This window comes from Lissotriton vulgaris, chromosome 4_1, assembly GCF_964263255.1.
Source record: "Lissotriton vulgaris chromosome 4_1, aLisVul1.2, whole genome shotgun sequence".
Lineage (NCBI taxonomy): Eukaryota > Metazoa > Chordata > Amphibia > Caudata > Salamandridae > Lissotriton > Lissotriton vulgaris.
The window spans coordinates 812,266,576-812,293,424 of record NC_141691.1 but is presented as its reverse complement, the minus strand read 5'-3'; the positions used below and the strand labels follow the sequence as shown (position 1 = coordinate 812,293,424).

The 26,849-nt window shown below is 43.1% G+C and overlaps 1 protein-coding gene across 1 annotated transcript in view; it reads right to left on the bottom strand.

Annotated features, from left to right (window-relative positions):
• CDKAL1 (CDKAL1 threonylcarbamoyladenosine tRNA methylthiotransferase) overlaps window positions 1–26,849 on the bottom strand; it is a 2,392,744-nt gene that overhangs the window by 1,590,838 nt on the left and 775,057 nt on the right. Inside the window, exon 5 of the mRNA XM_086965147.1 lies at window positions 8,143–8,239. Coding sequence (XP_086821273.1) covers window positions 8,143–8,239 — 97 coding nt within the window. The remainder of the gene's footprint in view (window positions 1–8,142; window positions 8,240–26,849) is intronic.

Sequence of the window (26,849 nt, the reverse complement as noted above, 5' to 3'; positions counted from 1 at the left end):
CTCGCTGGATTTTCTCCTAGCAGACAGATAAGAGGAACCAGAATGATTCCGTTGAGTGGCACAAACTCCAGGGCTAACCACACTCTGTAGAAGGGCTGGGCCGTCATGCGGTTCGAGGTGGCATACAGGCAAAGATGTCTCAAACAGCCAGGGCAAACAGATAAGTCCTGTGGTTTTGAAGGTCTGATGGTACGGTAGGGGTATTGACGACACTAGAAACCTATGACGATGAGAGATGCCCCTTAGTTTATAGAGGTGGAGCACTGCCATTTACCCCATCTTTATTAACATTCTTCTTCCATCTTGTGGAGGCACATGTGGTATCAGTAATGACCCACACAGGCTGGATGGAGATATCTGCAGGAGATAGATGTAATCTGGCTGGAATACACTGGAATTGACAATCAAAAATACGGCATGACAATTGAAGTGCATGATTGATGATGACGAGACACAGGGGGCCCCCTATCTGTTGCCAGTTGTTGCTACTTAGCAGCACAATGGCTATAAATTTGGAGTAGTCCTGAAAAGCAATGGTGGTGAGTCGTGCGTTGTCTTTAAATACATAGCAATGTTGAAAGCGCACACTACTTCATAAAACAATGAAGGAGAGCTGGATCGAGCCCCGTGCCTCCATCCAGTATGGCACCTTTTGACAAGCAATGCTCTAGCGTTCAGATGCCAATGGGGGGCATGCCCCCCTTGGCTTTGAAATTGAGCAGCCGCGATGACTGACAGAACTTTAATAGTATGTTGAGCCTGATGGGGTCAGGCTGAGTTGCAATGCAAGCGGCTGTAGTGTGTTGGTTCACAGGCCATTGTGAGATTCTACTTATACAATACCTGCATGGGAGGTGACTGACTGAGCATTAGTGCTGTGTGGGGCCTGATGGGGACATGGTGATTGGTAAACGACTGTAGCACGGACATGGTGGCTCATGGGGCATAGTAGGATTTTACATATATATTGCCCCGCAAGGGGCCAGTACACAGTGGGAAGTTTCTGATATGTAGCCTGCACGTTAGAAGGTCGCAAAGGACTTGAGCGACTAGTTGCCATTTTTAATTACACTTGTGGAAGCCCATAAGATTGCAATATGTAGCTGCATGAAAAGGGTTCACACCCTGACATTTACGGTACTGATTTACCATTGATGTACCACTGAGACTTGACATAATGATTGGGTCCTCTGACAAATATATTGTTCCTCCTCCATGTAACCACAACTTTGTTTCCTGACACTCCCTTCCTCTGGCCTACTGACAGACGTTCCCCTGGTGACCATTTGGTAAATATTACATTGCTGCGTTATCGAGGAAAAGTGATTTGAGCGGGTGTAACGAGGTGGGGGCGCCTACCCTACATGATTGGTGGGACCCTCGCAATGCTGATCACCCACCGACTCCTTCTTTTCAGCCAGGTCAGTGGAACGAAGGACGGAGCGATCCGGAAGAAGAAGACCACATCAGCGGCTCCTTTAACTGGGCGTACTCAGTGGATAGGGAGGACCCGCCCCCGAGTGACGTGAGAGCGACGGGATTGGAGAAAAGCCAGGAAGTCCTGTTTGTCGTGTGTGCAAGCACCCCGGAGGAGGAGGAGAGAAAGGCAGAAGCGAGCGGAACAGAGGACGGAGGCAGCGAGGAGAAGAGCGAGGAGAAGAGCGTGAAGAAGACCAGCCCGGACGACCAACGCGGAAAAGACGGAGAGAAGCCAGGAGGCCAACGACCCTGCGGACCGCCGTGCCACGCTCCCGAGGGAGGAGTGTGGCTGTCACAGGTACGGCGGCGTTGGGCGGCTTGGCTGGGGAGGCGAAGTGAGAGCGTGTAGATCGTGTACAGCCCCTGTTCGTACCTACCCTGTGTTGTGTTCCTTACCCTTCCGCTCTCCCCTACCCACCCCTACTTCTACCTAATTTTCCCCCTCCCCTTCACGAGCACGCAGAGCACTGTAGAGCTAAGAGGCACTGTACACTGGGTTTCCCTCACATCCCCCGGACCCCCCTGGTGCGACCTCATTGAGGACTGAACCCTAACGGCTCCCTTTCTGTTGGTTTCCTTGCATGCACCGGAGCCTGAGGCCACGGAGAGCCGTCCATCTTCCGGAGACACTGGGAAGGCAGAACCACCCCACCCTCTTCTACGACCAAGGAAAGGAGAAAGCAGACCATCGTTACGGACCCCAGCGTGTTTGCCCGTGAAAGACTGACTCTTAGGAATAGAAAGACGTTAATGTCTAAACCTACCAGGGTGATAAAAATAAAGCCATCGTTAACCCCTCAACTTGGTGTCACGGTCGTCCCTACTCCCACGCCCACAGCGGGATATTTTTTTTTTTCCCTGCGGGATTTGATTTGCAGATAGCTCATTCTCTGTTGTCTGTCCACCCTTTTTCTTCTTTTTAAACACATATCCGGTGGATAGGTGGATGATCTGGTCCTCATGCCCAGGTGAAATTGTATGTAAGTTGAGGGGTGGCAATGAAACATGTTTGTCATTCACAATAAAATTGTCTTAACATGGGATTTGGTATTTAATCATGAGTGGGGGCACGAAATAAAGATACGTTAGATGCCACACACAATTCGGTTTTAGTTTTTTTGTGAGGAAGACAACCTTTATTCCTTTATGATGATCTAGGGAGGCTAAGATGTGTGACAGAGATACACACAAGCAAAATGTTTTGGTGTAGTCCAAGTGTTGGTTTCTCCGGTTTATAGGAAAGCTGCCAATGATGAAAAAGCGAGCAAACTGGTGAGAAACAGCCAACAAGCTCATAGTGGTTGCCTAAGTGAGGTGCTTTGCATGCATTTATATTTTTTCACACAATCAGAACAGTATTGATATGAATGTCCATTTGTCACCTGACCTGACCAAAGTATCACATACAGGTACCCATGTGAAGGTGTAAAGTGAACAGACATACTATGGTGCTGCATTTGTATAGCGTGCATTATCTCACTGATATGGACTTGTACCACTTTCCACAAACTGGCGACTTTCAACATAATTCCAGTTTTACCATCACATACCAGCTTCAGCAACATGTTATAAGTACTCCCAGGTGATCTTCAATACTCCGAGCCAAGTTCTTATTATTCACACTGAATACCACTAGTGGCATACACTAAGGGCAAGCATGTAGACGACCCTCGGGTCAATCTCAATGCATTTGCCCGCCTCAAGAAGGCCTTCATTAAATCCCAATCCCCCTGTTGACCCATCACTGGTAATCCAGACTCCCCGGTACCTCCGGAGGTTCTTCTTTTTCTCTTCCCCCCCCCGGCCCCTTAGACAGGGATAATTGCCATAACATCTCGGATGGGGAGGGAGAAGTAAACATGGCCCTAGCCTCCTTCCGGCAATCCTGGGGGTGGATGCTATATCGGTTACGTCTCCCCAGGCCCCCCGATTCAAATATGCTGGACCCTGATGATCTGCTTCAACTGCGTTCTGCGAAATGGTCTGCAGTGCCAAAGGTGGGTTCTCATGTAGAGGCACACTACAAAAATCGCTTGATGAGGAGGTACGTAGCCAGCTTCGGACGGAGTGTTGTCGACCTTCCCTGGAGGGCAAAGTCGCCCGCACACTTGAAAATCGATGCCAAGATGGCTATCTTTTTTTAGTGAAATTTGTGAGGGATCTGAAGAAAGGGAAAGACCGTTACTGGTGCTCATGCCAGGATAAGTTATTAGATTTTACAGGACAAGATCCTGGACATGGCTGAAGATGCCAAAGCATCTGGTACCCCGATTCTCCCAGATGCATTATCTAGTTGGGTGCAGAGAGTTATGATAATCCTAAGGAATACCAATTGTGTGATCTTTACAGACCCAGATCCTTTTTAATTAAAACTGACCAGAAACTAGGTGAGTTGGCAACATGGAGGCAGGTCCCATCACACAGGGAAGTCCTGTCCTGGTGTCCTGTCGCAGAATCTCAGATGTACGAGCTCTGAATATAGTCGGTAGAGTATTTACTCCGGAAGGAGTGGCTTTTCATATTTTCTGGAGAACAAAATGTAATTCAAAAGTTGTTTCATACCTTACGTTTTCAGATGTTCCAAAGGTGTACGCTGCACTGGCAATAAAAGCCTATGACTGTTGCTCCCCTTGCGGACGAACATCTACAATTGCCCTCGCCAAACCTCACAGAGCGGTTTTCTCCCCTGCTATTGCCAGGTGGGTCAGATTGGCCATGCACAAAGATAATATCGACACTTTAAGGTTTGGATCTCATGCGTTCAGAGGAGCCATGGCCTCCTATGCCTTCTCTTTGGGAGCTTGTTTAGAAGGTATCCTTATGCAGTGGACATGCCCTCAGATTCTACTTTTAAGAGCTTCTATTTTAAACCAGTCCTGAACCTGGCGTCTCTATTAGTGGAAAAGCTTTAGACTAGCCTAATCCTCGCCTCCTGTCTTGACAAAGAATGAAAGATTTGCTAGCTATTGTAACGGCAACCTTCAATTCTATTAAGGACACAGAGGCGAGGATTAGCACGCCTCCCTTTTTTTTTAGAATTACATCTTTTGCACCCACCATTTGAAGGGGTTACGTAAATATGATTTATTCAGACATTTATACATTACAGGTAAATCTACTTGTTTCACCCAGAATCCTTCTAATGATGGCTTACTTTTGTTCCATAGGATTTGTTCCATTATTTCACTGTCAACCACCTTTCCATGCCGCTTCCTCTGAAATAGTTTATGTAAGTGTCATGGTCGTTTCAGGGGCAGACTCCTCTAAACAGGATTGAAGTCCGGACAAATGGGCTGTGTTTGCAGGAAGAAAAAGGACGATTGAGCGTCTGCAGGAGGTTCTTGAGAGACGTGCGGGCCTCGAATTTGATGTTATACTTTCTGTTTCTTTCCAAAGTGGGGTGGGGGACTGGCCAAAACTGGCATGGGGGTAGTCCCCATCCAAGATAGAGACCGCACAGCCTTTCTACCACACCTGGGAGGCAGACTGGGGAGCTTTACTTTTGTTTTAATCATGTAGGATGCAAAAGACCATATTGTAATTGGCCCATCCCCACACAAGTGGGCTTAAGACAGTTCTCCTGCGGCGAAGAATGGAGGTTTACATCCAGGCTGTTTCCACGGGCCATAACACCCACAAGGACAGCTAAAAACGTTTGTGAAAGGCATGAGGGTGGGGGGGCAGGGGGTGGACTGGCCTAACCTGGTAATCGGTTGCCCTTGCACACTCAGGCCATAGACAGTCTCTTTGTCCCTCCATGTAGGTTGGGGCTTTACCTCCCTTATAGTGGCCCAAATGAAAAACATAAGATCAAAGAAATTGTAATTTCAAATCAATTTATAATGGGGTTTGTTGTAGTTTTCATACTGGCCTGTACCCAGAATGTCCTATGGATTTTAACATGGTTTAAAACCAAATTCCCACTCAGTTTCCATGAGGGATGACTGCTTTCTTTGAGCTTGGTGCTGGCTGGCCTACAAACCATGGGCTTTTATGAAAATTAGAGTTCCAGGGGAATCTTGGTTGGCATGGCTAGCTTGAATCTCAGTTGATTTTCCTACTCCGAATGCCCTCCAAATGTCAAAGTATGGGTAAAAAATGTCATTTCCCCACATTTATGTGACAAATCTCAGGCACTTCCACCCAACACAAACGTATTACTGTCCTACATTTCCACATTTTCCCAGAGAAACATGGTGCTCCAAATCTTTAGTTAGGCGCAATACATCTGACAGGAAGGGACCAAAACTGTAACACTGTGTAGATCGTGCTAACACTACATTGACATAACACAGTCCCTGCTTTAAACTGATCCTGTCTGGTACAGTTGGCCCACCACCTAATTTGGGGTAAAGTTTTCATCAAGCAAAACATGAAGTACATTGTTCAAAGAAGTTTGCTGTTGGCTGCAAATTCCAGAGATTTCTGTCACATGAATAAGACGAATTTGGATTCTTTTCACCCATACCTTGATATTTGCAGGCCAGTCGGAGTAAGAAAAAGTTATAGTATTTACACAAGCCACAAAACGTGGCTAGTTTTCAGAAATATCTGGGGTTGGTAGGTTTCCCCAGGTGCCGGCCAACACCAGGCGCAGTACTGCAGCAATGCACCATGGAAAGTGTGAGAAAGTTTAGGTTTTCAGGAGGAGTAATGAATTCTGGCGGGAGTTCTGGCTTAGAAAATGTAGTTGTTTCCAAACAAGCGACGCCAACTCTGCACACTCTCAGGAATATAGTTTTCAGAAATGTCTGAAGTTGGTATGTTTCTCTGCATGGGGGCTGGGCAGTTCCCAAACACTGCAGCTACCCACATCCCAAGAATCAATGTAAGTTCAAAGCAAGAATGTTGACAATTTCCGTGTCTACTGGAGACTTTCATGTCCTGGGCAATGGGCTGACCGACACAAAAAGATTAATGCTATCTGTAAAACATTGGGTGCTTGGTGGCAGGATTTTAGCCGGTCTACCCAGAATCCTGAACATTCCCTGATAGAAATTTGAGAAAATATGTAATTTTATGCCAAAGTAGGACGTCTGCAGGGCACGGAGTGTAAGAAAAAGTAGAGAAATTCACATAGGTCATACAACCCCGGCCTCCATGTGGTATCTAGCTTTCGGCAATGTCTGAGATTAGTAGGTTTCTCAAGTGCCAGCCAACCCTGACCCTAAATGCAACAGCTACTCATATCCCATTCCCTGGCCCTAATTGCAGCAGCAACACACATCCCAACTGAAGGCAAACATCTCAACATTTCCATGATGCATTGTGGGGCCATGTCTGTCGCTGGCTATGGTCTCATCCTTACAAGTGGGGTATCCCTTTTTATGGGGAAAAGTGTGTGAACACTGGATTGTAGGATGGTTGTCGATTCCCCCATATTCCTCAACTCTCCCATGCAATAATCAGAGAAAATTTGTATTTTCTATTTCTGGCTTCAAAATTAAAATCAGTATGCAAAACACCACAAGTGGAAAAAGCACCTGGTGAATAAACTGTAATTATGGATAAACCAAACCACTATTTGGGTAAATCTATCTAAATTCAGACTCTTAGGCACATGTAAAAAATGCACAGATTTCCTTTATATCAATTTCTCATTCATTAGATTTTTAGGTCTCGCATAGCGTAGCAGCGCATGCGCTGTCGCTCGACAAGACATATAGTAAGAGAGATTTCAGAAGGGGACTTGAAGCCCCGCACCTCTTTTTCATCAATGCAAAAATGTAATAAACCTTTTCAATTAATTCCCTTTATTTCCTATTTTAACTATGTTTTTATATCAACATCTAGTTTCTTTTGGGAAAACCTCAAATGATACACGAGAAGAAACTCCTTTTAAAACTCAGATTCTGTATAGGTTCTAGACATTTAAAGGGTTATACATTCTCCCCTGGATTTAACACCTTTTCCCCGTGAAATGCAAGTAGCTAGGAAACGTAAAAAACAGAAAACATTGACCACTACTTAGAAAATTGTACGAACTGTGGTGATTTTTTTTCTTTCACTTTGTCTATTTCTGAAAGCATGGAAGAGATTTTAGCAGTGTAAACCTTTTGTGGATGCCATATTTAGGAGGAAAACACACACACACTTGCACCACACTTTTTTCCTATTTGATGTTAAAAAAACAATTTTCTCAGGTCTGTGCAGATTAAATAAAGCTTGGTCACCTTTATAATCCCCAACATGTTGACCTAGGGGAGCAGAGGAAGCAAATTTGTACTTGAAGTATTTGGGGGGAAGCGGGGGGGGGGGTGTAGGGGGAGCGAAGGCTTAATCACAAATTGGCCAGTTTTTCAAAAAAAGTGCTCAGCATTGGCAAATTAAACCGAGAAGTTGGTAGGGAAACCCCAGCATTCAAGCACTTGAACAATAAAAATAAATTAAATATTGCTAAGATGCTAAAACTTCAGTAGGTACGAACAGTACTTTCAAGCCTTACCTTCAAAATGTAGATATTTCGGTGGCAATGTGTGGTTAGCATAAATAATGCCACTTTAAACTAATGAAGGATGTATTCAGTATTAATAAAACACATTTTTGAAACAAATGAATAAATAAAGGAAATCGAATCAGACTCTTAGCAGCCAGTTCTTGCTCCCCCGACAGCCTGCTGTCTGGATACCCAAGGAGTGCCAGTAATTTCAAGAGTGATCTTACCCCAATGATGCTTAAACCTTTGAGGTAGTCCTGCCTAGGCTGGGCTTGTGGGACACATCCTGCCAAAACAACCTTTTTGTGCGCCTCTTGAGCTTTCCTGAAAACAAAAACAAAATTAAAGGAGATGATAATTATTAATTTACCAATGCAACCTATATTAAAACAATAACAAAGGGGATAAAAATACAACTACATAAGAAAACAACACTGTGGCCTAAGAAGAGGTCAAAGACAAAAGTATCCCAGTAGGTCTATAGTCTAGAGCAGCTCCCAGTGGCGGTTGCTACTTAACAGAGGTGGGAAGACAGGGCACAGCGAATGATGAAATAAATCAGTTATGTGTCTGCCAGCCGCCGCCTCTCTGTAATCTTCACACACTTCCATGACTCCAGGGGCAGTAAAAGGAAGCACACAGGCTTCCAAACTACCTTAGTCAATCAAGATGCTGCTGATAGCAGCGTTGTGATTTGTCTGAGCGCTGGGGTTCGGTGCTCAGAGAGGGAATGGGAGGCTATGCATGGTCACCCCCAGGCTAGACAATGCAACCTAGTGAAGAACATACAAAGTGCGCATGAAGGTTTGGCCAGCCCAAGACAGCTAGCTAAAGAGTCAGGCGCACTTAAGGGAGTGCTCATCACTCCTCCCTCTGCTCCTCTGTGATAGCCCAGCCTCCAACCAGCTGAGCAACAATGACTTAGTGGAGGGTTCGCCCCTGACAGATCCATAGAGTATGCAGCAAGTCTCCGTCCTGTGGCGAGCACTGGAGTCAGGAGGGAGAAGCCACCAGGCCCATCTTCCACAATCTGTGCCTCGTGAGGGAAACCCTATGCACATATTTCAGTGAGGCGGAACCTTGCCGTAGTAGCAGAGTACACCACAGCGATGTCCTAGCCTTTGCTCTTTACTCATCCATCAGGATTCCCATGTCCCATTTCTTGGCCAAACGCAGTAAATAAAAGCAGTCTTTATTTCATACCAACGAGCGAAACAATTATGTCATCTTGTGGTCACTCAGGTCCCACATGTGCCACTTCATCTCTAGAGGGTTTAACCCTGAGAGATATTCCAAACCTGTTAGGTTCAATGCTAATGAATCCCTTCGTTGTAAATAATGGTAGAAATGACTATAGCATAAATAATATTCCGTCTGTAAATCCTGAATTTGAGTATTCATAATGTCCCCCACGGTTGGGATTCCAATAATGTCTCATTTCTATAAACCTACCAACTTTGCCACCTGCTGCCACATAGTGCACACTCACAACATCATTTATTTCTCTCACCTGCTACTTCCATCATATAGACCACAGTGTCTTTCCATATATCAACAACCACTTTGGGCGCCAGTAGGAGTGACTGATCCACTGTACAGCCACAAAACATATGAATTATGGTAGTACCTTGGAGCGCCCATTTTTCAGTGTCATATGGTCTCCCTGGGTGTCGTACCATCATTCGTTAACAATCAGCAGATCGGAGTCCTTGCAATAGGAGTGAATGTCCACCACCGCTAAACCACCTTCATATGTACATTTAACACATTTTGATAATGCTATTCGTTGGAACCCCTAATTCCACAGGAAAGTTCAGAGTATGGAATCTACTTTGTAGAAGAATGAACTTATCATTGCATAGGGATAATTCTTTAGCAGGTACAATAATTGAGGCAATGACACTATTTTGAAAATGTGGATTGTCTCGGAAGGGACAGTGGGAGTACTTTCCAGACTTTAATTTCTACTATTAATTAGTCCAGTATTGGTTGTCTATACCTTTCCCAGACCAAAGTGGTGTCTAATGTAACATAAGCCCTAGATATTATAATTCTTGAGTGATCTCCTTCAGTTCACTAGCCCACCTGTGTTGGCAGAAAAGACTGAAGATTTGGCAACGTTTATCAAGTAGCCAGTTGTCTTGCCAAAGATATGAAGGATCTGAAGTGTGAGAGGGCCCATCGTTTCGGGTCCACCAAGAAGATTAAAACATTGTTCGCACAGACAGCCACCCTGTCAGAGACACCTTCCCCTTCCCTTGAAATCATACACTTGTGCATCAATAAGGATCAATTCCATTAACGGCTCTTGTGGTAATGGCAAAAAGGAGAGGCAATAGTGGGAATCCCTGACTTGCCCCCCCTTTGTACTGGAAAGGGGTCAGTTGTTTCATGGCCCACTGAGACCCTGGTCGTCAAGTGTGTGTCAAGTAAACATATATAAAAAAACACAAAAACTTGCCTACACCAACACTGATTTCAAAGAGTCATAATCTCTTTATTAAGTCTTTATTTCTTAGTGAATATGTGGAATGTAAAAATATGTTTGTAAATTGCATTGTTTATTAATGTAAATATATGAATGTACAGTATTTCCTTTTCGTGCATAAATGTGAAAAAAAGATAGTCTAAAAGAATTATAGAATTGAAGGGAATAAATAAAAATACTGGGTCAAACCAAATAAACAGGTGTTTGATCTTGATGATTAAGACTCTTTGAAATCAATGTTTGTGTAGGCAAGTTTTTGTGTTTTTTTGATATAATAAGGTCCAGCCTACCCCATGCTCCATGGGCCTAACTCCTTAGCTTCACGAAGTAAACATATATAGGCAAACAATTTGGGCCCAAAATTAAGATGTTGAAGAAGGGCAAATAAGTAACTCCAACCCAGCGAAACCATACGCCTTCTCTATCAGCCAACAGAACCACAGCATGACCAACCCGCCCTCAATCTGTCTAACAAAACCATTCAGCCACCATATGTTGTGTCTTTAGACTCAGCGTGGCATAAACCCAGACTTGTCCCACCTGACCAAATAAGGAAATACTCTAAGCAGTCAATCCACCAAGGTTTTTGCTACAATTTTGACCGCCGTGTTTAAAAGGGAATCAGGTCAACTGCCTGGCTTTGGAATTACCACTATCTCTACCATATGCCAGTCTGGGGGCAACAAACATCTCTTCTCCAGTCTCACAGAACATTAAGAATTAAGGGTTAGAACTGGGGTAATGGAAGGAAGTAAGATTAGGTATGGGGTTGATTTAAGCTATGGGGTAGGGAAATGGATATGGCTACCTTAACAAAAGGGTGCAGCGGAAAGGTAGCGCAGGAGTGGGCAAGGAGTTATCTCCCCCCATAAAATGGCAAACACGTGATGTGAAGGAAAAATAACACTGGGGCTATTGCGAGCATACTTGTTATGTTTATGGTTAATATATGTCTAAATGCAGCTCTATATTTTACTTATCCATTTCTATGTTGTCCAGGGACATGCATAGTAGCTTCAACCTTTTGACTTCTACTTTTTTGTGTTCCACATTTTGTTTTACCATAACCTCAACGTCTGATCATAAGAAAAAACAAGCATTTGCAATGCAATAGGTCTCGCATTTACATGAATTTCGTAAATGAGACACCAATATCATTACAAATGCTAGTTTGTTAAAACACCCATGCAGCGCTTTAACTTTAATATTGGCCGCGCCCCTTTCCTTAGGTGAGCCGTGTCTAAAGAAAGGGGTTGTGGCCGCCATTAAAGTGAAAGCATGGTATGGGGCGCTTTTACAAAAAAAATACATTTGTTTGTCAAATTGACAAACAAATGCTTTTTTTTGTAAAAGCGCCCTATGCCACATTTTCACTTTATTGGCTATCACGCCTCTTTCCTTAGACTCGGCTCATTTAAGGAAAGGAGTGCGGCCGACATTAAAATGTAAGTACGGCATGGGGCAATTAAATGTTTTTGTAATAAAAAGTTTTTTTTAAAAATATTAGGCCACGTTTGGCGCGGCAGAGTCAAGCAAAGGCACGGCCGCCGCGGTCAGCGTGGCGTGCCGTGTTATGTAAAAATATTACTAAAGCTGTTGCGAGCGAGAGTGTCATAACTGCAACATCAGACATGAGAAAACCATGAAGTGCTCGGAGGCTGTAATTAAAGCCTACAGAGCATCAACACATGTAAAAGGGGGTGTCCTCATGGGCGGTTACAAATGAAGACAAGGATGGTACTAAGGAGGGACTAACAAGCCTATTTACAAATCAGAAGCCAGCATTTGTGAAGGACAATGACATAAGCCAATGACAAATATGGGCAGAGAGTGGGTGGGACTTCCGGTGCATACTCTAAAACAGTATGCCTCGCAGAGCGAGAAGCGCATGTGCGCTGCCGCTACGCTCAACCTAAACATCCAATATATTATGTGGTTCGCAATCTCACATCAGAGAATTTTTATTTCTGGACTTCCCTCTCCACAACTTGGAAAGCAATTACCTATTTACTAATATAGGAATGGGGGAGGGGTCATTATGTGGGACAGAGATGGCTGGGGACAGAGCTAAATCCGCTGACTATGGGTAGCAATCTAAAATAAAAGAGAAGATGTATTTTTACAACTCCCTGCACTAGTCAAGGAATGACCGATATCCCGCTCATTTCAGAGGATGGTTCACGAGACTACTCGCTGTGTAACCACATGTTCAATATTAAGCCTCTGTCTCCAACTTATTTTGCACTATTATTTATTTATTTAAAAAGTTTTATATAGCGCGAACTAGATCCCATAGGATATCAGAGCGCTTTACATTAGGAAGGAAAGGAAGGACAATAATGCAGATACATCAACCTGTAGGGATAAAAACAAGCATGATCACAGATTACACGGCAAATTCCACATGGGAGGTTATATTAAACAATTGTACAAGGGTAGAAAAGGAAGGGCATAATATGTCATAAAGAAGCGTAGTAGTAAATGATGGTATCATGGGAGTAGAAACCGGATTTGAGAAACATTCCTGCCACCCTGATGAAAATGCTGGCAATGAACTAAGAGGCAAGTCAGGGGTCATGTGTATCCCATATGTGGCTAGATTTGTATCATATGGAAAAAAGTTTAGTCTATTAAATCAAATAAGAGTTTTTTGTACAGCAGACATGCTGAACTGGCAGATTTGATGGTGCTCGCTTATTTGGAATGGGAAATTTAGCATGCCGTATTTTACTTTTCAACTGTTTTGGTACATGCTTATTTTGAACATTTTCTTCAAGTTAAGCATGCGTCTTGTCTGACATAGCTTACCAGGGGTTGAGCTCACATACAAATTTTTGAAACCTTGTGTTGGACCTAACAAGCTATTGACTATTACTTGTGATAGACTACTGTTTAACCCAAATAGTTTTTCATGTATATACATAACCACCACAGCACCTGGATACCAGGAAGGGCAAAGTGAGATCCCAAACCACCATATTCAATTCTCCTTTATTGTAACAGACCAAAAGGGACTCTTTTTTCCGAGCTCGTCCTTATCTAAAAGACTCAATAGAAGAGTGACTGAACGATTTATTATCTGCTGATAAACCGCTTTACTCCTGACTTCTTCATAGAGCAGACAATTAAAATTGTTTAAACTCTCTTTTAGAAAGGATCTCCAACTCCTAGCATGCTCGTACCTCACTATCTCCTGCCAACATTGGTTTTCAAGGGAACACTGGTCTTAACGAAACAAGGAAAATAACTATTTTAAAAAGGCAGATTGCTGTACCAGAGATTGCCTTTTCAGACCGAATTCCAATCTGACATTTGACATGCCCCATATACCTAGGGACCCCAATGACAGATTCATGTTTTTTTATTTGTAAGTCATCAAGGATTTTCGAGTCTTTCCCACGAAAAATCACTGAACCGTAAGCCAAAGAAGGGATCAGCTTTGCTTTCATAACCTTTAGTAGATGTTCATGATTTGGACAAGAGAACGTATCCCTCAACTTTCTAAAAGCAAAGGACAAGGCCGGTGTCGCTTTTGCTTTGAGGTTAGTGAAATGCTGTCTAAAAGACAGTTAATTGTTGAATGTTATTCCTAGATACTTACAAAATTTCACAGTTTCAATATTAACCTGTTAATCTTCCATTCTTATCGGTTTTTGTACCACCTATCGTCATTGGCATTTATTTGTAAACCGTTAAAAGAGATATAATGATTAAAAGAATCAACTAATCTTCTTAGGCCTATGGCAGTGTGCCTTAACAAAATGGTATCGTCAGCATATTGTAAATATTTAATATCTTGGCCTAAGAAGGTAGGTGAATGGGCGTTAACTTCTTTAAAATGTAATGGTAGGTCGTCCATAAAAAGATTAAAAAGGCATGGAGCCACAAAGCAACCTTGTTTTAGACCACTCTTAGTTTCAAATCGGTAAGTTGTGCTTCTGCCGTCTCCAAATTTGATCTGGACCCATGCGTTATCATGTCGAGCAATTGGTTTGGGATAGATACCCCAGTCTGAAAGTTTGGCCCAAAGTAGATTAAGGGGAAGAGAATCAAAAGCTGCCTTAAGGTCGACAAAACAGATATATAGCTTTTGCTTTCTATACTTTGATCTTTCGGCCAATAAAGTCAGTAAGGTCAAGTTCGTAATAGTTGACTCGCCCCTTCTGAAGCCTGTTTGGAAAGTTGGAATTAAGTCTTCTTTTGCGGCCCATTCTTCCAGGTCATTAATCAGACAGTTTGAAAAGATTTTTGCCTCCACATCTGTTAGGGCAATCAGCCTATAATCTGCAGGGTTGTCTTGTGGACCACTTTTGTAGATCGGCTGAATTATGCTTCCTTGCCATGACTTGGGGACTGATCCAAATTTAATAACATCATTGAACAAAGTCGTTAAGATCTCCAACCAATGCTCAAGATCTGCTTTGAAAGTTGAATTTGGAATTCCATTGGGCCCGGGTGCACTATTCGATCTGATCCTGCAGATTGCCTTTTTGACTTATTCTATAGGCCATGTCTCCTTAACTTGTGACTCAGCTCGGATATTGTGCTGGACATTCCTACATTTTCCACCTTCGTCTCTGCCTGACGCGCTTGACTTTTGACAAACAGCAGTACTATTAAGCAGTATGGTTGGAGATGAACCATTAAGAATAGAAATGAAAGACGCCCAGCAGGATTCGGTGATATTAGCGCTATTCCCTCTTTTAATACCATTTCGAGATTGTTTATTATGCCCCAGAATAATTTTGGATTTTGAGTTTTGCATGAAAAATGTAGCTTGGACCATATTCCTTCATAATATGTTTGTTTGGCTTTCCATATTTCGTTTTTATATTGTTTTCTGAGCCTTTTTAATTTATGAAGCTCCAAGGTTTTCATTGCTCCATTCAATTTTTCTAAAAGTCACACTAATAGCTCTATTGAGTTCTCTTTTTAGGCAAAGCAGCCAATGAGTGTACCATCCTGGTTTTTTGGCTTCATAATGGAGCCTTTTGATGACGTAGATGGAGGAAAATGATCTGAAAGGGAGGCACACAAACAAGGCCAAGTACCAACCATGGACTTCCCTTCTTTTTTCTCAGACAGTGCTTTAGAGATTGCAGGTTCTAGGAATCCCCATATTTTCTTTTGCTTTCTCAATGTTCCACACTAGCCTTTTAAGGATAAAGGCTGTTGGCACGCTTTTCATGGATCTTGCTTCGAGAAGGTGAACAAGTAACAGTACCAGGGAGATTGTTTGTGTATTGTGATAGCTTTCTATCCTAGGTATCACTTGATATTTGTAAAGAGAGGATGTCCGCTCCATTGAGATGATGGAATAAACGATGATGGAGAATTGACCTGAATTTTTTAATGTGGGACACTCTTATTGCGAATTTAGACGTCTTCCTGTAGTAACACAAGGTTATATTTATTGAGCTGGGAACAGCACATCTGTGTCAGTGCTCTGCTTGGTTTATTAACACAGTTTTTATTGAGGAGGTGCATATTAAAATCTCCTGGGATAATTAGCATAGCATCAGAGTGGTCATGATACAGCACTTTGACTACTTCCCATAGTGCTGTACATTGAGTTGTCTTGACAGAATTTTTTGGACTTAGATAAACGTTTATGAGTATTATAGGTTGTTTAAGGCCTAATTTGATGCACAAAAGCCACACCAATTGGAAATCAATTTCATAATGTTTCACGTCCAAACTCAAAGAAACGTAGATGGATAAGCCGCTACTTGCACGACCAAAGCCTGACTTACGGGATGCAAAGTTCAAATACTCATAATAATCAATTAGGGGTTCTTTTTCCATAATACATGTTTCTTGGAACATAAAAACATCAAAGTCCCTAAAAAAGGTTATTGTATCTGGATCCTATATAAGGGTTTTCAGACCGTTGGTATTCCATGAGCAAATGTTAAAAGGTTTTATGTCCGTATGTAAGCCCTTAAAGCATCATTTGTGTCTTTCAGCTCTCTTATTTGTGAATGTATTAGGAAGCCAGCTCCAGTCATCGCTGAGGGCTATATTTTTCTTTAGCTCAGCACACACACGGGTGCCCGGGTTGCAACTTGTGATCTTAATACCAGATGACAAATCTAAATTTGATAGTGGCCCTGAAGCTCCTTTCAATACCCTGGAATGACCTCTTGATCTCATACTTATAGCGGAATCCATAACAACTGGGCTATTAATTGGTAACCTTGGGATCAGCAAAGTTGGATATTGATTTTCACTGATTTTCCATATTGTGATGCCCCATTTCTCAAATTGTGATTTATTGGGTAACATTTTTCTAAAGGTCTCTTCTCAGTGCCAAGTTGTAAAAGTCATCTCTTTGGTCGGATTGTTAAGATTTTGTTGAAATTCAACCGAATATAAGCCTTCTGATGTTAGATCCTTAAACTCTGGGATTGCGTTCAACAGTTTCAAAATATTACCACGATTTAAAATATCATGGGGGCCTCTTGAGGTATACCATTGGGAGGATGCTAATTTAATAGTTGCATCTGAATATTTGGTATTCACTGATTTTTCATTTATCATGTTACCAGCGATCTCAGGTGACAACTGCATGCCTTGAATATCCCCATCACCTGGCACAATGTCATCCACATTTGGTTGTTCAGAGGATACTGTAGGCTAGATGTTAGTTGGAATATTTTCCGAAAAGGCAGCGTTGTTAACACTTTTCCATTTGACCACATTTTGCTCCTCACACAGACGATCAATTTCTCTTTGGGCCGGATCTTAACCTCTCATTTGGGAATTAGATGTTACAGTAAGCTGTGACCTTGTGGAGTCATGGGCCACTTCTGCGGGAGGGCATATTTTGGCCGAATCAATTGGGCCTGCTGTAGTTTCACACCAGAACAACAATGGGTTTGGCTCTAATCAGTAAAGCTGAGCCCATTCAACACCAAAACAGTGAAAATGCCAACACCAATAACTCTCTCAACACTCGAGCCCCACAACGGCGCATGACCACCCATCAACAACAGCCAGAAACATCAAACAAACTCTATTTTCAAAACTTTGACTACACCACTATAGTCACCCTCTACGATCTCACAGTTCACCAATCACACAAACAAATTCCAACAACACGACCACAATTCTTCACGAAAAACAACACAAACAAAAAGCTCAACAATCTAGACTTTTCTCAACAGAATCATTTGCACCAGTTCAATAATCACCCACCATATGGCGGTCTGTATCCAGATTGTGGTTGTGTTGTTGGAACCCGTCCGTACGATTGGTGAACTGTGAAATCACAAAAAATTACCACAATGCTAGAGCAAACATTTTGAAAATAAAGTGTATCCAATATCTGCGGGTGTCAGCGATAAGTGGTCATGCGCCGATGCAAAACTCGAGTGCTGAAAGAACCACCAGCACCGGCATCTTCACTGTTTTGGTGTAGTTTCACACCAACGTGATTCCAAGAGTCTAAAGATTGGATAGATTTTTTTTGTGGTAAGCTCAGTTTGCGAGCCACAATTCGTGGATTTTTTGCAATTCTTTATTTTGTTGTGAGCTTTCCTTAATCTTTTTCTCGCTCTTTTAGTTAGACCATCTGGAAGTATATTAGTGGGTGATGCCAGATTTGAAATAATTTGGGAGGCGTTAACTACTGATGGTAGGTCCAAGGATTCATTACCTTCCATCAAATCCTGAGGTTTCTCAGGCATGTTTTGTAAGAACTCTCCCTTTACTTACCTTCACTTACTATAACCTTCCTTTTTAATGAGCCTATATTATGTTGTAGACCTTTACTAGTATTCAAGCAATTTGTAATTTTTGTTGATTTTCTCCTAATCGTGGTTTTTGCCTGTGTGCTCCCAGTTTCATCTTGTGTTCCCACAATTGAAGCTTTAGTATCAAGGTGAAGACCAGGGTTATGTCCAGTGAAGCCTTTTATCATGTACAATTCTGTCCGACATCGCCTTAACCGCTTCCACCATTGATCTGACTATGGTCGGTTACTGAGATTTTATCAATCATATGGGCAAAAGTGCATGTTAACAATTGATTGTCAGGGAGGAGCCACGCTGGCAACCAAGATGGCCGCGTAGGCTCCCGGCTCCGCAGACCTCTGCCTCCCGCCGGAATATCCTGTCATTTATCCTGTCTTTGCGCCCAGCCGCAATGTGTATGAACTTGCCGTGAGATTCATGGTGCTATCCAGAGATCTCTACTTTCTAGGCTGACGAAGATATGTCGAGTGGAAGTTTGCGGCCTAGATCTGCCCGGAAGCCGGGGTCTCGAGTGCTGGCCCATCCGGGTTTCAGTTGAACAACATCGGCTGTGGTGGTGTGATTGGGTCCGGTCTACCGGAGTAGAAAAAGGAAATTTCTCTTTCGCTTTTTCGGATGCATGCGGATGACGGTTGGCTGCCTTGGTGAGGGTCGGAGGAGGGGTGACAGCCCAACCCTAACAGTTGTGGACGGGGGCCCTGCCCGGTGACCCGGTAACGGGCCTGCTGGTGTTCGCTGGGTTTGGTTCTCCGACTGCGGTGGCAGCTCCAGGATATCATCGAAACAATATAAAAGTCTCCCTTTGCAGTCAACCGTTTCCTATTTGCCTGTTCCCCTCTGAGAAATCGAGCCGCTGGGGGAAGCGATCATGATCGTGACCGATCCAAGAGTGGTTGAACAGACTGTGAGTGAACCGTCGCTGCGAACTGTGTTGGCTGCCATTGGGTCACTTCATGTGTACATTGAAGACCGCATTCAGATGACGATGGAGAGCTTGGTCGAGATGTTACGAATTGGACCGGACCCTACTCAATTACAAGAAACAGCGACAACAGAGACACCCAATATGGCCACTCTGATGAAGGAAGTAGACCCCCCCATTGTGTGAGGTATCGGAGCCTTTGACCAGTGTTTTGTAAGATGAACACAAGCTCAATGCCACCAATGGATTGTTAAGCATACGATCGTTGCCGACTATGGAAGGACTAATTGATGTTCCCACCCTAGAAACTTCTGACGAGAACTGTTATTGGAATGACACTGCTTCACTTCCTTATGTATCGGAGCCGCTAAGATGGCGGACTAATCAACGCTGGGAGTTCACAACGGGGAAGTGAGTCTCTGGACCTGATGACGTTCATGGCACTCTCGTTTTACTACTTTGTCTTGCATTAAGTTCTATTATATTTTCCTCATACTCGGACTGTCCTGCGGAAGAGGTGGCTAATCAGGAGGGGACTCATGTGTCTGATCGGAAGGGGCAAGGATGAGATCGAAAGACTGGGTTTGACTCAAGTATCGATGGGCACGGGATTTGCTAAACTTATTGTATAGTAAGGCTGGGCGGTGTTTGAAGATCCCCTTGTCAAGACACATATTTGCTGTCTGATTGATTTTTTTACTTCAATTTGGGAGTCCTTGGTTCTGGCGGGGGGGGGGGGCGACCGGGAGCCTGTACGAATATGCCCTCCTCCACTTCTCTTCTCTACTTCGGTAGATTTCTTCTTTTAGAACTTAGTTAGTTGGGGCGACAGGCACGCTGCTACTGGGGGTTAGGCGACAGCCGTTTGCAGGGGTGCAGGGTGGGGGGATGGGTTTATTGTTTTCTTTCTGTTATCGCCCATATGGTTTTTTCTCTTTTTCAATTTTTTCTCATTCTTCCCTTTACTCGTAATATTGGCGAAATATCCGGACGTTGATCCTTAACCGATAGTATCTGGTTGCCATGATTCTCCTGCAGTTTTGATTTTATGGGTGGGAAGGTTTTGAGGGTCCGCAACTAAACGTTAACCGGTTATACTGACGTAATTTTATTTTGTGCTTAATAGTGCGAGCCTCTCGAATATCCATGCTGTTCCACGACTATCCTGTTTTTATGTACCAATTCACCCTGTCATTATTGGATGTATGTATGGCACCAGATATGTCTGTTTTTTTTTTATTTAAACAATAAAAAGATTTACTAAAAAAAAACAATTGATTGTCTATGTCTGATTGGGCTTTGGTTACCAGGTTTGATAGATGAAGCAATTTAGTACCTATCCCGGCTACGTAGAGAGCCAATGCTTTTAGTAAATCCACTTGTATGTTCAGTTTGACTGAGTGAAAATTAAGAGCGTTAATGATGTTGTCCATTGTATTGGGCAAACTACCCCATCTTCCGTTTTCCAGATCTTTTAATTTATCTTCAGAAGCACAGGTTCTATCCTGAAAATTGTCATCATATTTGGCTAGCGATGATAAGTCTGCTAAGCTGAGAGGATTGATCAAAGAATCAGCTTGCGCAAACGTACTTTGACTATTTAAAGAAGACACATTCTCTACAGAAAGTTTACCTGGGTCAACTTATTGTCATTATTAATGATACTGGTTTCCAAGATAAGGCTTGATGGATCCATTTTAATTGAATTCTTACAGCCATTTGGGCTGGAGTATGCCTCTGGTATCATAATTTGGCAGCCCCGGGCAATATCTGAATTTGTCAGAGCAAGTGAGGGTACAGACTAACAAGGGACAAAGACCTCGTCACTTGAATTTTGGTCAGGGCCAGTCGATATATTGATCACGGAGTTGGTCACATTTTGACTAAAACCCTGTGGTGTTTGCGTAATTGAGCCTTCGCACCCACCGGATTTTGCCATGGATGCAGGACACTGAGCTTTTACCAAAATCGGGCCGTAGGTTGCTTCTACCTGTGAACGGTGTATTCTTTATGTCTATTTTTCACTTTCGTAGGATTCCAGAGAGATGCTTTTAAATTTCGGCCTATGAGAACCATCTTGATGTGCATTGCAGGTATGGTCGCCTCAGTTGTGGCGAGCTATGGTAATTTGTAAATATTAGCACTTTTCTCCTGTTCCTGTTTACTGATCTTCGATTGGTGGCAGCATCTGTTGTAGACTACAAGAAACGCTATCACTTCACCTAAACCCACAGCTATTGTCCCCTACAAATGAACAGTTCTTTCAACAAAAGACTCATGCAGCAGAAGCTTTGTGCACATCTTCATGAGCAGCTGGCACATATAATATTCAAATATAAGTGGCATGTTGAACATCCGCCAGATGTTCCACCTGACCTTCAAGACTAGTGACAGATGCAGCTGCACAAACTCTGAACTTTTATATTTCGCCTACACGTGAGATTTCTTTAGTTCAAGAGGACTCATGCCGGACTTTGGTAATCCCTAAAGAATTCCAATCAACCGTTTTAAACTCTGGGGACATAAATACTGACGAATTTTGTCTAACAGCCACATTCCAAACAAAAGAAGATGATGGACGGAGCGCTGAAACTTTTCAGACACTCACCCCCAGTCACAGAGCTGGGTTGAATCAATCATAGTTCTTTAGCTCACTTCGCCACTTCAGTTCAGACCCCACTATATGCAAATCAGTCTTGACCCTGGGCCTCATGGGAACAGTCCAGCCCGAACTGGCAAGCCAGGTCTTCTCTGAAACAAGCATCCTGGAACCGATTTCAGGGTAACACCCCTCATCAGCCAAGCTAGTTTGAATCCAGTGGCAAAGTGAGCAACTGACCCACGTCTAGGTATACTTGTGCCAACTTAGGGCGAACAAAGCAAACACAAGGAGATTATGCTTCAGAAGATTGATTCACTACACCGATTGAGCATTAGATTCAAGACTAAACACCAGAAGAAAAACACCAACCATACTGAATTGAGTGCTAGAAATAGACTTTAAACCCATATGAGGAAATTTTAGTGCCCTTTTCCACCTACACTAATTTCTCCCAAAGAAAAACTATTAGGCCATAAACAATAAAACATTGACACTCTGACAGTGCAGACAAAACTCACAGTATGGAATATGTACGATTGTTGTAACGTATGAGGAAACCTGAAATATTTAATACGTTCGAGCACAAGCAGTGACGAGGTAGACTTAGTAACTGGAAAAAACAGAAACTGTAATACAAGCTTCTGTTTCTCCAACACATAATCAATACCTTCTAGCAAATAACAAATCCTTCAAACTACATGGTCCTGTATCTACTGGAAAAATCTGTTCACCTTTCTAGCCACGACACTACTGTTACGTTGATAAAGGGGTGGATACACATAATATTGTTAGTTTCTAATTCTCCTTAGAAGTGGTCTATGACTTGAAACTAGGACCGATGACACTAGCTGTCAATCCAAATCCATTCAGGGCACAAATAGTACCAACTGTGGACTTCTTTAGAGAGCCTTTTTGAGTTATCTGGGATTTTCGCTTGTTTTTCAAAAAGAAAGCCCTTAGTTTGACTCTCTGCCTATGGACATGAGTGGTCCTATGTAGAATAGTGTTGACCTGAATCTCCATACCATGTATAACACTTACTGGAGGTCCCAAAACCATGCGACGCAAGTGCCACCAGCCCATTCTGGAGAGGCATTTCAGAGAGGCAAAGAGATATTGTGAGGGGTTAGCGACGTAGGGCGGGTATTTTACGTTTTTTCATTAAAGAAAGGGACATCCACAACCCTTGCAAGGCAGTTTAACCCCTTCGACACTCATGACGAGCTGGGCTCGTCATGGTGTAGCCCGCTCACACACTGATGACGAGCCCAGCTCGTCACGCAAAGTGCGATTTTGAAAAACCCAGCGCGCTAGCGGAATTCCGCTAGCGTGCATGCGGTTAAGGGAACAAGACCTGCATGAATGTTACAATAAGACAGTGCTTAATTTGAGTCAGGAGTTTACAGTGCTCCGCACCGGCAACTAATTGTCAGCACGGGCACTTATGACAGTCTGCACATGGTGGAATTGTCAGTCGAATTTAGAGTGAAGGACAAGAGCTGGTTATTAATTCAATATTTAATTTAAAAAATGAGTAATACCGACCCGCACACCGTTTTTATAGCTTTGGGTTTCTGGAACTGTCACACTTGTATGAGTCTGATGATTAGTAGTGTGTTGATGCTGTCACTAGCCACTCTGGCAGAGGCAACGTGGTGGAGGGTGCCTCCTGACGAACCCTGGCACTTATTTTTATTATTATTGTTTTTTTCCAAATTAAGCACTGTATACACCTGAATGTTTATGCACAATGTCTTCAACAACTGTTATGCTCATGCTTTCAATCATAGCAACAAAAGTTCCTGAATACAACAGGTTGAAGAGTTTAGGGACGACCAAGAAAGCTTGATGGACGCTACAGAACTTCTAGGAATGGACAGGCTTGTCCATAAAGTCCAAAGTAAGCAATGATATGGAAGATCTGGAGACCGACCGTGTGGAATGTTGTGAAGATATTAAAAGACCAGGAATCATGAATCACTGTTACCCTTAATGTGGCGTGTACAACTGAAAAACAGTAATCTGGTGCTGTTGTATTGTGTGTGACTAAAAATCAAGACTGGCATTAAGGTGGTAGTTACTGGGGAAGTTTGGGGTTAGCTTTTAAAATCTTCCCATCACTGGAAATTACAACAAAAATAAACTAAAGTACATGATTAATTAAGTGAACAGCAAAACTATGAAACTACGTCGATGAACAAGAAATATGCACTGCAGAAAAACAAAGCAGGAGATGGTGATACCACGCAACTAAGCTGCAGGCTCAACTGGTCAGTCACGTGACTGGTGCGCCTGCGCATTATTAGAGAGGACAAACACCGCCTACAACAGGGATGCCATTGCAGCTTGGGAGGCTGACCTCACAGCAAAATGCTGACAGGGAAATTGAAATCAAGGGACCAGGATTGGGTAGATGAAAAGAGATTTGCGATGATAGATCCATCAGAAAGGGTGAGAAACCTCAAGCACGAAATTTCAAAACAAAACAAGTGGGGCCTACTGGGCTCGTGTGCTGCCAACAACTAACTAGAACTAGCGGTTGGCGGCTACAGGTTTTGTTGCAGCCACTCGAATGGTCAAGCGTTTGCTTGTCGTTGGTAATGTATACTTTCCAGAGCTAATGGGTGTGTTTAGTTAAGATCAACGTAGCTGTCTTTATTTATAAAGCAAAATTTAGGAGCATAATACGAGCCCTTTGGCTCAATGCCACAGCCGTACCTGCTAAACCTTCTTTTATTTACGTTGTGTTTCCATTAGCGTTTTACAACTTACTTAGCATGTTTATTGTACAGTCCATCAACGCATTACAATAAGACCATGTAGAGGACACGCATGTTACTACGAGAGGCCATTAAAACATGCTGTCCGTGCTCCCTTGGCTTCCAGAGCACCAGGCAGGTTTTCACTTAGTTGTCATTTTTTTTGTTTGATTGTTTGTGCCTGAACAACTCCTGACCCAAGCTTATTTACTACTGGCGCTCCGGAGCATGGAAAATTTGATCCTAGTAAATTCTCCGAGAAAAGGGCGCCATGCCCCGTAGCTGCAACAGTTTATTCATCTCAGTTTTACATGATCAATTACCTTCATCTGTAAAACTCTTATTAAAAAGGCTCTATTGGGCGTTTACAAACTTGAAACGGTACGCTGTGCCAGACCAAATATCTGTCCCTACCATAAATCAAGCAAAGCCTTTGCCCTGGTCCGATTTTGCCACCTAGTGGACTATGAGACTCTGGAAGCATAGCTTGTGCCATTGACAAAGACAGATCAAATCAAGGCACCCTGCTCTCATAAAATGTCAAGATCCAAAGTGGACTGAAACTTAATAAAACGCTGCCTAAAGCTAAAAATAAAATCTAAAATGGACACAGGAGAACAGAAACCAGCAGCTGTGGGTTTAAATCACCCTGTTTGGAAGGGGTAGGGTGCTGCTTAAGGCTAACAAATAGCACAGTTTTCAAATTAATTTATTAGAAATGCATAGATTTTCATAGGCCATTCTAAAAGATTTACCACGGAGTACTTTTTAGGGTGTCTCAAATTGCTCCGAAAAATGCATGGTCGTACATTTCCATCAATTTCAACTTAAAAAAAAATGCTTCAGTGCTATAAACCAGTTGAAATAATCCATGCATGTAATGCAACATGGCTTGTTTTCGATTCTCTGCTTATATAGCAGTTTTTTATCACATCATCTCAAATGCCCAACAGGTCACTTTTTAAATGCATTTGCAGACATACAATTAATAGGCTAATCTAACTGGAAGGGGCTGATGGGAAACTGAAATTAATCTGATTTCATAATCTCAGACCACAGACAATAGAGCTTTTTAACACAATTTAAAGCCTAAAACAGTAGAGCAAGCTCATGGGTTACCCAGAACGCACAGCTACAGACAGCCAACACATCACTTAGGTTACACCAAACTTGCAGGATTTACACTCAGACTGAAGTGGTGATACTTGTGTCAAAAAGATGAATTTATGGAGAGCCCACACGAGTCATGGATTAACAGACTAACTTCAAGTGCCCTCTGGTCCTCAGAATCTAAGAGAAGAGGGTACAAAAGAAGAGGGACAGAGGCCACAGGAGGGGCTAACGAAGACAAACAGAGGGACACCAAAAGGGGAGCCTGCCAATAGCCATTGGGTATTAGGGATTGCCAAGTGCTGTCAGGATGGCCACCACATTGGGGGGGGGGGTGACCACCAGTGTGTCAGATGTCAAAATCTTTCCAGGTATCCTTCCTTTAGGTCATGGATCACCAACTTATGTCGGGGGTAGCCACTGTGTAGAAATGTCCATTTTATGCCAAAATGCCCACCCAAGGATGGAAAGACAGTGTCTGAGATCCTAACATGCATAAGGGTGGCCACTAGATGTCTGAGGAAGGGACCAAATTTCAGAGGTTCCAAACTTCAAGCCAGGGATCCACATCTAGAGTCAAGAGTGGCTACTGCAAGGTATATGGTTACCAAATACGTGAGATCCCAGAGGGAAGTCCTGGGCAGCCACTTGTGAATTGCTGGACAAGGTTGTACTTTCTCTCATAGAGGCTGCAAGAAGTAAGGAGGAGTCCTTCCTGCAGCCACTGTGTTGCTTAACCTTTATCAATATCATGCGGAAGCAACAAGTGTCACTCTGAAAGGCCAATAAAGCCTACAGGCAAAGGGAGAATAGGGAAGGAAGCAGACACTCACAATCCCTATACTGGGGTATATGAGAACAAGATCTAGCTGGTGAGGCATTCCAGGAGATGCAGATTACGTGATTTTCTTTAAGAGTATCAGTGTCCTAAGGGCAGGAAAAAAAACAGGAAACAAGGGGCAAAGTAACCAGGAGGGCGAAACCCCCTGCCACAGGTTCTGTAAAGTTTGTGTCACCTGGTACAGACTGTTCCAGCTCCTACAAAAGGGAGAAACAAGCAGCAGCTGAGGATAATGAACAGGAAATGACAGACCGGAGCTTGCCTCACCATGATGGATTGGAATGCCAAGTGTAGTACAGCATAAAGAAACCATACTGGATCCGGAATTACAAGTAACTTCCCTCCTTTCCAGATAACAGGGCTCACTGCAAAGGAAGCCATCTTGTCCTTGCAAGAAGCATCAGAAAATGCTCCAGAGCGTATTTTAGAGGCAAGAGAACGACAGACAGTATTGGCTT